Here is a 15,944-nt window from a genome sequence, read left to right as displayed (position 1 = left end):
CATTGCATGAAATACCTCTCTGAGAGTTGTTGTTTTCTGGTTGACAGAGTTTCTGCCTGGTCGTGCTTCCTTACCACTGGATCTCTCTAAAAGAATTCCTAATGGACAACACAAACTGTCCATCGCTCCAGGTCATGGTCTGGCTCCAACTGCTATTGTGACTTTAGAGGTGAGGGCAGCATAAAGTGGAATTCCAATTGATTTTGTATTTAAAAAGTTTGGGGTCTGTAAGATTTTATAATGTTTTTGAAGGAAGTAGCTAATGCTCACCAACACTGCATACATTTAATCAAAAATACAGTAAAAAGAGTTGTATTGTGAAATATTTTTACAAATAAAAAAAAACTTTTCTATTTTAAGATTTTAAAAAGTAAAAAAAAAATCAGCAGTCATTACTCCTGTCTTAAGTGTCACATGATCCTTCAGAACTCACTTTAAAACATTTCTTATTTTTATTAATGTTGAAAAGAGTTTAATATTTTTGTGGAAACCATGATGCAGTTTTTAGGATTCATTGATGAATATAAAGTTCAAAAGAACAGCAATCTTTTCTAAAATTATAAATGACTTTACTGTTACTTTTGATCAATTTAATGTGCCCTTGCTGAATAAAAGTTATTTATTTTGAAATAATATAATTAACCCTATTTACCCCAATCATGATGGATGGATGGATTTATTTATTTGTCACTACATAATTCCCATACATACGGATAGCATGATAATACAGTGTTGAGTGTCAGTGTTACTGATTAAGGCTTCCATCAGCCTTGTGTTCACTTTTCTGAACACACTGATAAGTCCCTGTTCTAAATGTCAATGTGAATTATTTAATAGAAAACATATCTTATTACAGTGGTCTGCCTTGTGAGCTGAACGATCACTGTGTCTCTGATTAACTCGATAACTGAATCATTTCTTTATTTAACCTAGTACTTTAGTCCACACTGTACTTGTTACACACATTATCTTGCAGGTACACATGAACGATATTTAAACGCTCTGTATAATCATTGTGTTTGTTTGTGAACATATAGGCAAAGTAAGCACAGAAATAAATGAATGGGGATTGTTTGTCATTGTTTGAAGACATTTGTGGCTGTACTAACCCTAACACTATAGTAGTTGTCACAGATATCTTTTTTTTTTTATAATGAAAGTATTAATTATGTTTATTGTTTAAGCTAATAATCTTATGTTTCTGCATCCATAGCTATTGTATTTGGAGTCCGGTGATTTGCGTGCATGTCAGAACGCGGCTCCTCTGCGGTCCTCGGTCACTCCTTCGAAGAAGGTGGACGTGGACCGCACCATCATGCCTGATGGCACCATTGTCACCACAGTGACCACCATCCAGTCACGACTTAAACTGGACCACAAACTAGGTAAAGGCCAGCTTACGCTGGAATACCGAGAACACATATGCCGTTCTGTCTGCATCATCCAGTACCACAGAAGTGACTTGGCAGTTTCACCCTATCCTGTTTCTTCCTCTGTAACTGCAGGAGGAGACTCTCCGTCTAGGTCTCCCTCAAAGGTGGAGGTGACTGAAAAGACTCCCAGTGTGCTCACAAACAGCTTGCAGAGCAGCACCAGTGCCAGTCCAACCCCCAGCAGTGAGCTCCACATTAAGATTAGCATTTTAAGATGATTCATTTACAAATCAATTACATTGTAAACTAATATATTTTTAGTTAACTGTGTGATTTGTATATGTACATTTCTGAAATGCATAACTTAGACAGTTACCTCTTATAACAGATCACTCTAAATTGTAATGTGGACTCATGCATTTTCTGTAAAGCTGCTTTGAAATGATATGTGTTGTGAAAAGCGCAATACAAATAACTGTGAATTGAATCATTCAAACTACCATTCAGAAGTTTGGGGTTAGAAAGATTTTATTTATGTATGTATTTATTTGAAAGAAATTAGTACTTTTATTCATCAAGGACACATTAAATAGATGAAAAGTGACAGTAAAAACATTTATAATGTTATAATTTCTATTTTAAATTATTGCTGTTCTTTGAACTTTTGAAAAAAAAGGTTTTCATAAAAATATTAAGCAGCACAACTGTTTTCAACATTGATAATCATAATACATTTTTCTTGAGCAGCAAATCAGTATATTATAATGTTTTCTGAATGATCATGTGACACTGAAGACTGGAGTAATGATGCTGAAAATTCAGCTTTGTCAACACAGGAATAAATGACATTTTAAAATATATTACAATCATAGAAAAGTTATTTTAAATTGGAATAATATTTCACAATATTATTATTGTTACTGTATTTTTTTATCAAATAAATCCAGCCTTGGTGAGAATAATCAGCGTCTTTCAAAAACATTTATTAAAATGTATAGATTTACGTACATCTTTATAATCAAGTATTTCATTCATTTTGTATTAAATTAAAAGTTAGGATTCACAAAATAAAGAAACATTTATATATTGGTATGTTTTTTACATATGTTTTTGTTAAAATTATGAATTTGTTATACATTAAATGATTAATAATCATTTTATTTTGTCCATAAATCGTTTTATTCTTCTTTTTGCAGTGCCTTTTGAACAACATTTGGTGTAAGTTTGTGATCCTGTTGTGTTTGTGTCTGTGTGCTATTCCCTAGCAGAAGGCACCCTCCCTAATGGGCTGGATCCCGTAGCAGAAACGGCCATTCGGCAGCTGACCGAGTCGGCCAGTAAGGTACCCAAGAAGACGCCTACTAAACGCAGCACTCTCATCATATCTGGGGTGTCAAAGGTCAGTCTGAACATTGTGTAAAGAGACATTTCTAATAAATCTCATCATATAAACATATTCGTAACAATGAGACAAGTGTCTAGGGAAACAATCACGAGAACAGTCTCTTCCCCCAGAGTAATGCTTGTTTGTCATCTCTTTCTTTCACATAATGTTGATGTAACACTCATCAGGACACCTTTTGGCTAGGATTTAATTAAGTCTATTCTGAAGCACTGAAACGTCACATTAAACATCTATAAATTCGTGAATCTAAATGTCATCGCAAGCTCAGTCGTCTCATATCACATATCACTCATAGAACACACTGGCCCTCGCCTGGCTGTCGAAAAGTTTAAAGTTTCAAATTCACTGTCTGAACAAACAGGGTTCACAGAAAGGCTGACAGCGGAGCCGCTTTTGCAAACACACTGCTGAGATGTTGTTTTCCTCAGCTGTGCCTGCAGGACATGTACATGAGAAACACTATGTTAAAACTAATTTTCTGTCCTTCCCACAGGTCCCCATTACTGAGGATGACTCAGCCTTATCAGTGGGCTACGCTGCAGCCATGGACGCAGCCCTACAGGGGGCGCATTCTCCCAGCGGACCCCCGAACCACCACGGAGCATCCGCGCATCAGGAAGGAGGCGAGACCACACCGTCTGACGCGTCAGAGCGACCGTCCGTGGATGACGCGGAGTCAGAGACGGGATCGACCGGAGCGCTGGAGACTCGTAGCCTCAAAGACCACAAAGGTGTACATTTTTCTTTTATGAAAATTCATTTCGAGTTTATATGCGTTGCACTTTTCACAATACATATTGTTTCAAAGCAGCTGTCCAGAAAATGCTTGTTTTAAATGTTACAATTTAGAAACTATTTTGTTATCAGCCAGAGATGTGTATGTCAAAGTAATGCCAATATGGCAGTAATATACAGCTATAATATAATACGTTGTGTGGTTAGTTAATGTTGGAAGGTTCCCGCCAAAATGAACATTCCTTCATCAATTCCTCTCATGTCATTCCAAACCCATCTCATTCATCCTCGACACGAATGAGGATATTTTTAATTAAAGTTGAGAGATTTTTGTCCGTCTATTGAAAGCATTTTCTCCCAAAACTGACGCTCAAAACATTCACAAAGATGAATCGAGCGGTTTAATCCAAGCCTTCTGAAGAGACATGGTCGCTTTATATGATGTTCAGATTTAATTTAGGCTTTTATTCACATATAAACATTGATCAGTGAACATACAGAGAGCAAACGGACAAAAAACAACCCAGATTGTGTCCCATCAGAAAACTTGGATTGAACCGCTTGATTTAAATAGATTTATTTTACGATCTCTTTATGAACATGTTGAAGTGTCAGAGTTTTGAGGGGAGAGACTTGCAATGGACAGATGGAAATCATTTTAATTTAAATTAAAATTGTTTTGAAAGATGGGCGAAAGGCTTATGGGTTTGAAACGACATGAGGGTGAGTAACTGATGACATATTCTTCATTTTTAGGTGAACTATCCCTTTAAGCAGACACAAACATATTAGGAAGCAATTACAACTTGTGCTCTTAGAGTGGTGCAGATATGATGTCAAAACCCAGAAGACTAATTCGCCACCTGTTCCCTCGAGATTTTCTTATGGCTTTTTATAATGGGATTTTTCAATTTATGAGTGAAATAAGGTGGTGAACATAACTTGAAGATTTTTATGAACGTTTTGCTCTACAACATAAATTACATACACTCACACTCCAAACATTCTTATCTAGTTACTTCTAGAAATCTTTAGAAACATCTAGTTAGAACAGCTTCAAAATCCTCGTTTTCAATATGGGTGTGTGTAATCTGTTGTAGAGCGAAACGTTCAAGTATCATCAAGTTTTATTTTTGTCACAGACCTTATTTCACTCATAAATTGAAAAGCCCTATTATAAAAAAAAAAGCCATATGAAATTCTCAAGGGAACCAGTGGCAAATTAGTCTTAGTTTTGACGTCATCCCTGCACCACTCAATAATGATCACAATATAAGGATAATATGTTTCTTCTTTCTTTTTATTTATGTCCATGCATGCTCTGTTTCAGTGGGATTCCTCCGCAGTGGTACCAAGCTACTATTCCGAAGGAAAAACAGAGAAAAAGACCCCAGTTTCAGTCAATCCCACGAGGATGTCTCCAACCTGGGCAATGACTCCTCCACAGCCTCCTGCTCCTCCAGCAGCCGCAAGAAGTCTGGAAGCTTCTCCCGCCGTCTCATCAAACGCTTCTCGTTCCGCTCGTCCAAGACTAAGGGCAAATCGAGCACAGCCAATGGAGGGTCCAGCACTACAGATAACTGAAGGATAAATGGAGAGGAAGCGTGAGAGAGAGAGAGAGAGACGGTGCTGGCACCAGTCAAACAAATGTGAAAAGTTATTTATGTTATATACTGATTTTCCACAACCTTTATGGGGTAACGTCATACTTCAGACCATACTGTACCCAGGAAGCTAGCCTTGCTTTGGTGTTCTCCTGCCTGGAATGTCATCCTTCACCTATGATTACAGCGTTCAGGATGGAAAACGCCATTAAATGTGGAAAATAAAAGGATTTGACCATTTATGGATGCATTGTTGATCTAATTAATTTAGTAAAATGGGGGGAAAGCTGCTTTGTGGATGATTGTGGGCGAACAAACTCGAGAAACTCAAAATGGACGGGAGTGTTATGCGGTTATTGAGCACAAGGGGGCGACATAGATCAATGACTATTGATGCCTCCAACACTGTCGCTATGTGTTGTTTTTCTTATTTATTTTATTTCATCAGTTGCACTTTGAATCTTAATCTGATTGTTTACAATGCTGGGGAGCTCTTTTTCTGTCGTTTTTTAAATCATGTTTGTGTATCGTTTACTGTTATCGGCGCTGGTTTATTTCTCCTGAGCCCATTAGAGAGTTATATGCTAAGACATGCTGTGAGCTTTGTTCTCGTTTTGCTGTTGATATAGCATTTAGATCAAGGGATAGTAACGTTATGCCCTGTTTTCAAATAGTGGTACGTTTGACTTTTATTGTGGCTTAATAATCTTTTATAATGATGTTTTTTTTATTTGTTTTAGAAAACGGAAACGTTCACAAGTTACTGTAGGCATATCTCACTAAATTACATTTGTGTGTTTTGGTTGTAAAGTATGAGCCCTTCATATGTCAAAAGGGATACACTACAGGAACAAAATTGCATTTGTGTGTATTTATAAATTATTCCACATATTATTGAAAATCTACAACCTCTTGAGCTACACCAGGCTGAATCTGCAGTGGAAGAAGTGCTTTTTCAGGGTCCACGTGAAAACAAACCTCAGGGGATAACTTACTATAAAAAGGTAAAAATATGCTTAGTCTATCTATTTTTTTTATTATTATTATTATTATTTTCAGAGATGGCTTCTTGAACAAAACAGACGCTGCCCCACTAACATAAAGTTACAACCCCCTTTCCTCTTCTGAAATAATTTAATTGTTAGTTGCAATAAACGTATCCAGAGGAACCTTCGCACGTCTTATTCGTCGTAATACAATATATAGCTTTTATGATAATATTGAACAGAACATCATTATTCTTTTCTAGTAATGTAACCTAGTAATTCGTAGTAGAGGAATAGTCCACACCTATGGTTCACTTCACACTCAAAATTGTATCATCATTAACCTCGGTTACCGTTCACTTTCACTGTATGGATGACCGATGCTGTTAGTTTATCTGCACGAAAGTAAGTAATGTTTGAGGTTTGAAATGAGAGTGAGTAAATGAACACAAATCTTGTTTTGGGTGAACTATCCCTTTAAGGAATAGCTCTCTTGCCGTATCCCTCCCCCATCCCTGTACCCACCGGTGGCATATTTTCAGCATTTGGTTCTATCATCAGATTTATTTGAAATAATCAAAGCTCTGTAAAGACCAAAACTAATAACTACAGAAAAACATGTCAACAACTCACAGCTCATGAATCAGTGACGGAGCGCGTGTTTGCGGTGTAATTCCTGGAGCATAAAGCCTGAGAAATGTTATATGACCAGAATTTTATGATATCTCCGAACAATCTAAAATGAAGGCAGTGGGCCATTTGAGGTATTCAGAGCTTTATATTATTGTGGTTAATTTGATGTTTAATTTATTCTGAATAAATTATTTTTGAAAATCCATTCTTTCATCTTCTTTTTTTTCCCCAAAAATATTCTTACAATGACTTGAAAAAAAAAAAAAATATATATATACACACACACATAACATGAGAGTTGTGGGTGAGGGGGGTTAAACGATAATCAATCATTTCCGTATGATTTTGCGCCAAACTGTAAAAATTCAGAGGGAATATGTTTTATTGGTTTGAATTTACCGCCCAAATTTGATTGACAAAAAAAAAGACCAGCCGTGGCGCAGAGCGGAGCCGTACGAACCAATGAGAGGAATCAATCAGCTCGCGCACCTTTAGATGGACTCGGATTGGTTCGTTAGTTTGCGCTGTTTATGCACAGCAAGTTCAAGCCAATAGGAAATCACATCCGCTCTAGGGTTGCTTCTAACCACCAATCAGGTATGTCCTTTACTGCCCGTAACCAATCACAATGGTGGGCGGGACCATACGACCCTAGTTCAGTCAGTCCTTAAATACTGCAGCAACTGTTCGGAACGTCTCACTGATTTCTTCTAGAAGCGGAGAAAAGAAGTATCTTTATCAACATGTCTGGAAGAGGCAAAACCGGTGGAAAAGCCCGCGCTAAGGCTAAGACGCGCAGCTCCCGTGCTGGTCTTCAGTTCCCCGTCGGCCGTGTGCATCGTCTTCTCCGTAAAGGCAACTATGCTGAGAGAGTAGGTGCTGGTGCTCCCGTGTACCTGGCTGCCGTCCTCGAGTACCTCACCGCTGAGATTCTCGAGTTGGCGGGAAACGCTGCAAGAGACAACAAGAAAACTCGTATCATCCCTCGCCATCTTCAGCTGGCCGTCCGTAACGATGAGGAACTGAACAAACTGCTCGGAGGAGTGACCATCGCCCAGGGTGGTGTTCTCCCCAACATCCAGGCCGTCCTTCTACCCAAGAAAACTGGCCAGGCTGTTGCCAGCTCTGGCAAATCTGGAAAGAAGGGATCTTCCCAGTCACAGGAGTATTAAAGCCACGCTGTCCTGAGCTAACTCACCCAAAGGCCCTTTTAAGGGCCACCCCACTCGTCCGAAAAGAGCCAATTCCATGTGTCTGAATGTGATGTGACCTGTATTATTGAGATGCCTTTTTACGTATTAAATTGTCTTTTATATAAGTTATTTGTGTTGTGTTTTGTACAAGAATACAGGATAACGCTTGAGATCAACGGGAAAGTGAACAACAATGGTATTAATGATCATCTTTATTCACAGAATGTGTTCTCATGTTGATACAGAAAACATTTAACATTGCTGGTGAAATGATTTGCTATGGTTAACTCCATTACATGTTTAAAAGGCACATTATGGCGTCTTGATGATTAAAACACATTGCATAAATGTTCTAATGAAAAATCTAATAACTTGCGCAAACTTTAAACATTTTGCTAACAGAAATCTTACATGGAGCCCAGTCTTATGAAGTAACATGTCTTACCATCTCAATGCTTACTGTGATTGCCTAATTTGATAGAATTCCACAGTAATAAAATGCATGTAATTTGAAGATTGAGGGTAGACATACAGTTTTATAAAATTGTTAGATACTACGTTCTAGATTAAAAACTATGGCCAGATGTAAAAGGTAGCCATTTTAAGCACCTAATGTTTATGTGGCTCATTGATAAAGACAGCCTGATCAGTGGAAGACTCAATGTGAATTTTCTTCCAGAATTCTGTGCCTGAGAGGATGGCAGTCAAAACATTAGAAATTTCAGTGTCTTGTGTGTGAACTAGCAGCTGACAGAAAAATTGGTGCCGTCACATTGTTAAACTGAGGTAATAGTAGCTGAAGAGACTTAATATATTCACCCAATCCTGGGTGTATTTAAACTGGAGATTCAGCTATAGATCATACGGTTGAATGTACCGTTTAGCAAGTTAACAGCATGCCAAATATTCATAAACTAGGTCCCAAATGACTCCAGTGCACAAAATGTAAAAAATATATATAAATATATTATCGAGCATCATTAAGTTTCCTGGCAGTTGTGAGAATGTCTTTGGCCCCCTTATTAAGGAGAACATTTGCCAGATCCATCCCCAGTTTCTCAGCAGCATCGAGGGCTGATGATGATATATTGTTGGCAGTGACAGCAACATGTACACACTCCTGTGCACTCTCACTCACCTGGTGGAAAACCAGTTGGAATAAAGGTTAAAATGCTGTAAAATGATAATCATGTAGCATTATATGTAAACACTATCAATCAAAGGTTTGGGGTACATGTTTATGAAAAAAAAAAAAGTTTCATGCTCACCAAGGCTACATTTATTTGGTCCAAAACACAGTAAAAACAGTAATATCATTAAAAAACTGACTACAATTTAAAATAACCGTTAAAGATTAGAATTCTTTTCATTCATTCCTGTGATGGCATAGCTGAATTTTCAGCAGATGATCCTTCAGAAATCATTCTAATATGATGATCTGCTCTCAAGAAACATTTCTTATTATCAGTGTTGAAAACAATTGTGCTGCTTAATATATTTGTGGAAACTGATACATTTTATTCCCAGAATTCTTTGATGAATAGAAAAAAAGTCTGAAAAAAAAAATGTTTTACTGACCACAAACATTTGAATGGTAATGTATATATAAGTATATTTGACCCTTACTTCGTTGTCTATTTCCACACACGTCTGCATAGTGTCCTTCAAGCAATCAGCTCCATCCAAACTATAAACTGCTCCAGTCAAATACAACTGCAACAAGAAAAGAGCTGATTTATACAAACATCAACAACACTCATTCAGATTTGTATTGCCATCCATTTACATTGAGTGAAGTAGCGTAAAAACATGCTCTTTACCATGGACCCTTTCACTTCTGTATGAACAGCGACAGGCACACTGCAGCCTCCTTCCTGAAAGCAGGACAAAGGAAAGAACAGTATTAAAACCCCACAGCTGTATGCCCAGGGATATGGTCAATTAGATATGAACCACATCCAATGACAGTTTAGTTCATGTGTGTATGTAAGGGAACCCACCAGCTGCTTGAGGAAAGCTCTCTCTGAGATACACCGCAGCACTGTGTCTGGATGGTGAAGGATAGACACCATTTCCAGAATGTCTCTATCTTGTGCTCTGACTTCCACTGCCAGGGCTCCCTGATCATAAGTCACATTTTATGTTATTTACTGACTGACATTTCATATATATAAAACAGTTCAGCAGGTTAAGAGTTACAGAATGTACACAATGGCTGATCACAAATGAAGCATTATGTTTTTGGCTGCAACCGTTGACAAATTGTTACACAGGTGTTTCCTTTAATGCGTATAAAGTGCAATAACAGTTGAGCTTGCACCTGCTTCTTTTCTCGCATGAACAACACAATAATAAGTGCGAAGCATGATGGGTATAAACACTGGAAAAATATGCTACTAGTGCTTTAAATCTAGTGCATGAATACCTAATGCGGTTTCATAGTTCACAAACGCTTGCACCCTTACCTGGCCAACTGCATACATGCAATCTTCAGGGCTGAGAATCTGCAATTTATAGAACAACTCCAGTGAATGCATTTTAAATAAAACTATAAACACTGCTGTGGTCATCAGAGACCTTCAATATTCAGAATAGTGGTTGGTAGATATGGGTTTTCCCCAGTAATATATTACACTCTTGTTATAAACCCATATCACGTCTCATATGAAATTACTTATTTTTGTTAGCATTGAATGTGAGGTAATACTCTGAAGCCAATCTGATTCATATCAACTTTGCAAATACTTTTAACATTTAAGTCAGCATGAAATGAAAATGTATTTCTCTTTTCTAAAAGCATGTTTTTGATCTTATTGAGAACTATTCAGGCATATGTTCCCTTTTTTATTTTTTGACTATTTTTTATTAAAATGTCACAACTCGATCTTCCAGTGAAACGACAGACTCTCTGCTGAAGAGAATCATTACGTGCCTTTCTTACAATTTACTGCAAGCTCGCATTCATATCTGCCTCCATCCTATCAACAACTGATGGATTGAAGTCCCTGCTCTACAATTTGTTCTTTTTCGTTAATTCATTTCAATTTGGATGTATGTCGTGACTAACATACTTGACTGATTCGGTTTTCCCAGCCCATCCGTTTGAGGCCTGCCGCGGCCAGAATGATGGCAGCATAGTCGTCCTTTTCATCCAGCTTCTTTAGGCGGGTGTTTAGGTTCCCTCTCTATAGCAGTAAAGTCAAGGAGACAGACTCTAGTACCGTTAAAATGCTATATACAGTATATAGAAACTTGCCGGTATAACAAATACCCAGGAAATATGTGCTTGCTTTGGCAGTCCAACAAAATCAATGATAAAGCTGTTCCCATTAATAATATATAAACATCCAGAGATAGAGAAGAAAAAGAAAGTGCAGGATACAATATTTTCAAACTCCAGTTGAGGGAATCGTTTCTTCAGCTGAGCTGCTCTGCGAAGTGAACTTGTGCCAATAACACTGGGGGGGAAAAAAAAAGAGTATTCAAAATGTTTCTGACAGCTTTGGTTACATAAGTGCATATAGCTGTCATAACATGACATCTATGACAGAATGCAGATTTTGAAAATCAAATGCCATCGCTATGAATACTGCTGATCTTCCTTCATTATTTGGGTCATCAATCAAATTCTCTAGGATGGGTGTCTACACTTTTATTTGGCATCACCTCTTCTCTGGCAAGCTGTCCAGAGTAAGTCCAGCATTCTTTGGATGAAGCACCACTGCATCATGGGGATTTTCCCGCCTTCACAAAACAATGAGCAACATATCACACACACAGCTCGAACAAGTTTTCTACAACAGTGCCCTTGGTCATTACAATATTTGTCAGATGTCAAGTGTGTGGTACTTACTGAAGAATGGCTCCAATAGTGAATCCAGAGGGCAATGAAGTAGGTAAATCCTTAAGAGAGTGCACCACAATATCCACTCTAGTGGTGAACAAAACACATACATTGAAATATATATTTTTTTAAATCACAAACTCACACATTACAGGAAAAATGTTTTTCTAACTTCTATTGCATTGTGCTATGTCACCATAAAAAAAGTTATTTATCACATGCTTAATTAAGGTTTATTACACAAAACACATCAACAAGTCTAAAAGAACTGCTTTCGCATCCTCTGATGTAGAGTGTTGGTAACCAGCAGAACAGAGGGTGAAGCAGCTGAATACAGTAAATATGAGCAAAACAGTTCTGCTGAAGCAAAATGTCCAAAAGAACTGAGACTGAGGTATTTGAAATGTCATATCAATAATACTGAAAGCATAATAATTACAGGTTAAGTCAATCTAAAGCATTTTACAGCATACTCAACTGAACACCAGTCTATTATGTTTTCGAATGAGCGTTTAGAAAGAGGAAACCTTCATAAAAGCTGAGATGAGAACACACTTAGCATCAGCATCCTAACACAGTCCTAAGTTTTTGATTGAACTTACTCATTTCTCTCAAGGGCATTTTCCAGCTCTTTGGTGAAAAGGCTCTTTTCGCCAATCTAAGAAAACACATTTAATAGGTTATAATGGATTTGTACAAGTTGGGCAGCACACAAACGTTCAAAGGCATTTCTTTTTACAGACACCACAAAACCTAACATACTGTAATAATGACATGGACAATTGCAGATGGATTTCTACCTTTGATAATGCAGTGTCCAGGATTTTGTCCCCAATTGTCGACATGGCAACTAAAATGCATGCACACAAAAAGGTTAAGAGATGAAGTGAGTTGTGCACACTGGCTCCAATTCTGACATCATCATTCATGTCTTTTGACACAGACAGTAGGATTCAGCAGTGGAGCGGTGGTATAGATTACACATTCTCAGCAGAACACAATCCCTCTCTGTCCTTAGACAAGCAGTGAGTGCATGGGGACAAGAAAATGAAAAGTTGTGTGTGTGTGTGTGTGTGTGTGTGTGTGTAGGCAACATGTCCAGAAGAAAATGCATTCAATTGACAGACACAAGACAAATGCAGCAATACAAGTAAAGTTGATGGAATTCATTCAAATTATGCTGTGAATTTCCTCTCTTACCTATCTCTAGATGAACATCTGGATAAAGCTCTTTCAGTCTGCTGGCCACACTGTCTGTCTGAATGCGAGCCAGCTGAGAAACACAGACACAATACAAAAATGCAAAAATGAAATTTCATCAATGTCATAGAGCCTCAGTGCAATACATTTTCTCTGAGAGCAGCTCCCTAAACATTTAAAGTCAAAGTCATTATTTAAAGATTATGAAGACTTTAACTAACCACAGTATGCTGATGCTAAGAAACAAATGTACCAATTTTTATGATTAAATGCTAACAGTCACTCCCAGCAATCACTCTGGTGACACTGAGGGCTAGTTTTTATCTGATTAAAGCACGCTAGTTAACACCCATGTCCATTGTGTTATCTACTCTCACTTTTTAACGGTTCCAGACTAGAAAATCTAAATCTATATACTTTGCATTCAATTTATACTGCATGTTTTCTCTACTTTTGACTTAACTGACTCCACTGATCATTTAATTTGAGCGCACAATGATAAAAACCCCAATGAAATTCTCCATGTCAAGAGTTGTCAACCTGTACAGACCCAGGGACCCTCAGCCAAACCACAGTGGGGAAAAAAGCTACATTTTCTCAAGGAACAAATTATAATATGTGTCATTAAAAACATTGATTTTAATGTACTACTACAATTCTATACATTTTATATCTTGTATAACTAAGTGCAGAAAATACTTAGGAAGATGAAATAATGAATGAATAAATTATTACACAGCATAGCTGAATGACTCTGAACATTACATTACCTGGCTCTTCCTTGTTCCCATGCGAATAACCCGACTGACTTTGCCATTTCCTTCCTGCAAGAACAAGAATATCACAAAATGTCATACTAATGCTCACCTCAACTCCTGTAAATAGCTAAATGTGTTTCATCAAACTCTCACTCTAATATACTTGAATGGCCCTTCCATGTTATTTGCGGACAGTTTTACAGTTCAGAACTACAGGCTGCAGAAGATGATGTGCTGGATCCAAGGCCTCATGAATGACTGAATGAATCAACAACTGCTGGAGAGGGTTTTTTATCCTTTACAGTGTCCTTGCATTCCCCACACCCTGTGTTTCTGGGCAGTGCTGATAAACCAAAGGCTCGATGCAGTGCTCACAGTTGCGAGTCAGATAAATGTTGGCCGTTCAACCCAGTTTGTCCTTTTTTAAATTATTTCTAATTCGTACGTTCACGTTCAGAAAACACTACAGAATACGGTAGAAGAGGCAAGCTGTAGAGAGGAAGTCAGGCATCTAATAAAACCGTGTCATTTTTATGTTACATTGTCAAATCACGAGGAATTTTGGTCATTCGATGTACACTAAGATACTTGTATGCTTATTGAGACTCACACATGTAATTAAACTGTAGAAAGTAAGAGATCGTTACATCACGGTAACGTTACACTTGTCATCAGAGTTTGAAGAATGACTCTCAAAAACGTAGATAATTTAATGTAAAAAATGTAGATTTTTTAATCAACATAAAATACATTCACCAGTATATGTATGTATGTATATATTGTAATGTCTGAAGAATGACAGACAAGAAAGGCTTTGTTTCTGAACTTTTTACTCAGAAGAACGCAGAACATCTATAACACAACCGCACCAGCCTGCTCGTGCTCACATTGACAAGTATCCTTTTTCTTCCCGCCTGGGAACTCCCCCACGTTAACCTTATAACTGCCGGTGCAAAACTAATACAGCAATTTCACCACAATATCAAGAGTCTGTGCGCTACAATATATATATATTTCAAAATCTCATTTATCCTTACTTCTTGGGTCCACATGTTACTAGACCCCGCCTACTTCTTCCGAACTCTTCCCTTCCACCAATAGAAAGACAGAACGGTTAAAATGGCAGCTCACCGAGCCAACAAAACATCACCATTTGCCACTGCGCGTTAAACCATGTCGTTTTTACACTTACTTGAGATATACTAACGTTTCCAGACATCAGCGATCTGTTCCCCGAACTGTATCGTCAAGATTTTTTACTCATTTGCACAACTGTTTTGGTTGATTGACTGACTTCTAAAGTGCTCAACTGCTACAGCAAACTCTGTGTGTGTGACCTACACGGGACCCAACGATACTTCCGTCTGCAAGAACACATTGGGCTGTAGATGTATTCATGCTCGCCACCCTGCGCCACACAGCGCATACTTCATTCAACCCAACGAAAATGATGTCTCAAAATGCTGTGTAATAAAAAAAATAAAAGAATACATCTATATTTTTTTTGAAAATCATATTTATAAACAAGTTTAATATAAGAGTCGACTGATAAATTACATTTGTAATAAAATAAAGTTTTGACTGAGAAATGAGCCTTGTGAATCACTGTTTCGAAGCGTTCGAAACGCCCACACGCTGGTGATAACAATGTGAATCATCTAATAACATTAAATATCAAGTGTCAATTGTCATATTGTGTTCTATTATCACTTTTCAGGGCGTGTTTTGTTTGGGCCATGGACGGCTCAGCTAAACATGCCAATAAGAGACTATTACCTACTATTATTCCTTTTAATTATACGAATTAATTATAATAATGTTGTAATGTATATAAAATTGATCCGAGATCAGGTAAAACTGTAAAAACCATAGACACTTGTTCAATGGTTCACCGCTGGGGGCGCGTGATTCTTACAGTCTATGGTTCACAAAGATCATCGCCCCCCAGCGATGGACCATTTCGAAATATTTATGACATAACGAAGCCTCGTTTACTGAAATTACGTACGTGAGTTTGTCAGTTTGATACACGCTCCGAACCACAGATTCCTAAGGGTTTCGAAGCTTCATATAAGCAGCTGTTTCGAAAGCCCCCAACACTCATTCTAGATGATGTTTGAAACTTTGTATTGCTAGCTCTTGTGTTGTTGCCTCTTTAAAATGAATCGCTTGCTGTATTCCTCATTTGAAAATCACGATGTAGTGTAACGTCA

General features: G+C 37.7%; 3 protein-coding genes across 7 annotated transcripts in view; 2 read left to right on the top strand and 1 right to left on the bottom strand.

Moving 5' to 3' along the window:
- c2cd2l (c2cd2 like) overlaps positions 1 to 5,358 on the top strand; it is a 34,817-nt gene extending 29,459 nt beyond the window's left edge. For 2 of the 3 annotated variants that reach the window (XM_081365281.1, XM_081365283.1), the window contains 6 exons: positions 48 to 169; positions 1,214 to 1,385; positions 1,506 to 1,616; positions 2,639 to 2,772; positions 3,272 to 3,509; positions 4,844 to 5,358. In XM_081365281.1, coding sequence (XP_081221407.1) covers positions 48 to 169; positions 1,214 to 1,385; positions 1,506 to 1,616; positions 2,639 to 2,772; positions 3,272 to 3,509; positions 4,844 to 5,097 — 1,031 coding nt within the window. In that variant the 3' untranslated portion in view covers positions 5,098 to 5,358. The remainder of the gene's footprint in view (positions 1 to 47; positions 170 to 1,213; positions 1,386 to 1,505; positions 1,617 to 2,638; positions 2,773 to 3,271; positions 3,510 to 4,843) is intronic. The other variant, XM_081365282.1, reaches the window with a different exon arrangement.
- Positions 5,359 to 7,411: 2,053 nt separating this feature from the next.
- On the top strand, positions 7,412 to 8,277 carry h2ax (H2A.X variant histone). The gene has a single exon (XM_081366588.1). It carries the CDS (start codon positions 7,480 to 7,482, stop codon positions 7,906 to 7,908), a length of 429 nt encoding a protein of 142 aa, XP_081222714.1. The 5' UTR covers positions 7,412 to 7,479; the 3' UTR covers positions 7,909 to 8,277.
- Positions 8,125 to 15,133, bottom strand: hmbsa (hydroxymethylbilane synthase a). 3 transcript variants are annotated; one of them, XM_081366587.1, is made up of 15 exons: positions 14,924 to 15,133; positions 14,769 to 14,819; positions 13,744 to 13,797; positions 12,974 to 13,046; positions 12,574 to 12,623; positions 12,376 to 12,431; positions 11,783 to 11,860; positions 11,596 to 11,673; positions 11,312 to 11,387; positions 11,001 to 11,114; positions 10,395 to 10,433; positions 9,930 to 10,049; positions 9,750 to 9,803; positions 9,556 to 9,642; positions 8,125 to 9,067 (listed from the first exon to the last, which is right to left on the bottom strand). In XM_081366587.1, the coding sequence occupies exons 2-15, from the start codon at positions 14,781 to 14,783 to the stop codon at positions 8,897 to 8,899; spliced, it is 1,065 nt and encodes a 354-aa protein (XP_081222713.1). In that variant the 5' UTR covers positions 14,784 to 14,819; positions 14,924 to 15,133; the 3' UTR covers positions 8,125 to 8,896. The 3 variants fall into 3 exon arrangements, with proteins under 3 accessions (XP_081222713.1, XP_081222711.1, XP_081222712.1); XM_081366585.1 differs by lacking the exon at positions 14,769 to 14,819; XM_081366586.1 differs by lacking the exons at positions 14,769 to 14,819; positions 14,924 to 15,133 and adding an exon at positions 13,885 to 13,995.
- Positions 15,134 to 15,944: the final 811 nt, after the last annotated feature.

The sequence above is a fragment of the Scardinius erythrophthalmus genome (genome assembly GCF_964197995.2).
Source record: "Scardinius erythrophthalmus genome assembly, chromosome: 5".
In the NCBI taxonomy this organism is placed as follows: Eukaryota; Metazoa; Chordata; class Actinopteri; order Cypriniformes; family Leuciscidae; genus Scardinius; species Scardinius erythrophthalmus.
Note: the sequence above shows the minus strand (reverse complement) of the source record. Positions and strands in the feature narration are given on the sequence as shown.

Excerpts from the sequence above, each read along its gene's own strand:
- hmbsa (XM_081366585.1), bottom strand. The coding sequence starts at position 14,950 with ATGTCTGGAAACGTTAGTATATCTCAA. Across the intron at positions 13,798-14,923 it reads GAAACGTTAGTATATCTCAA|GAAGGAAATGGCAAAGTCAG; the intron begins GTAAGTGTAAAA and ends TTGTTCTTGCAG. Across the intron at positions 12,624-12,973 it reads AGATGTTCATCTAGAGATAG|TTGCCATGTCGACAATTGGG; the intron begins GTAAGAGAGGAA and ends CATGCATTTTAG.
- h2ax (XM_081366588.1), top strand. The coding sequence starts at position 7,480 with ATGTCTGGAAGAGGCAAAACCGGTGGAAAAGCCCGCGCTAAGGCTAAG.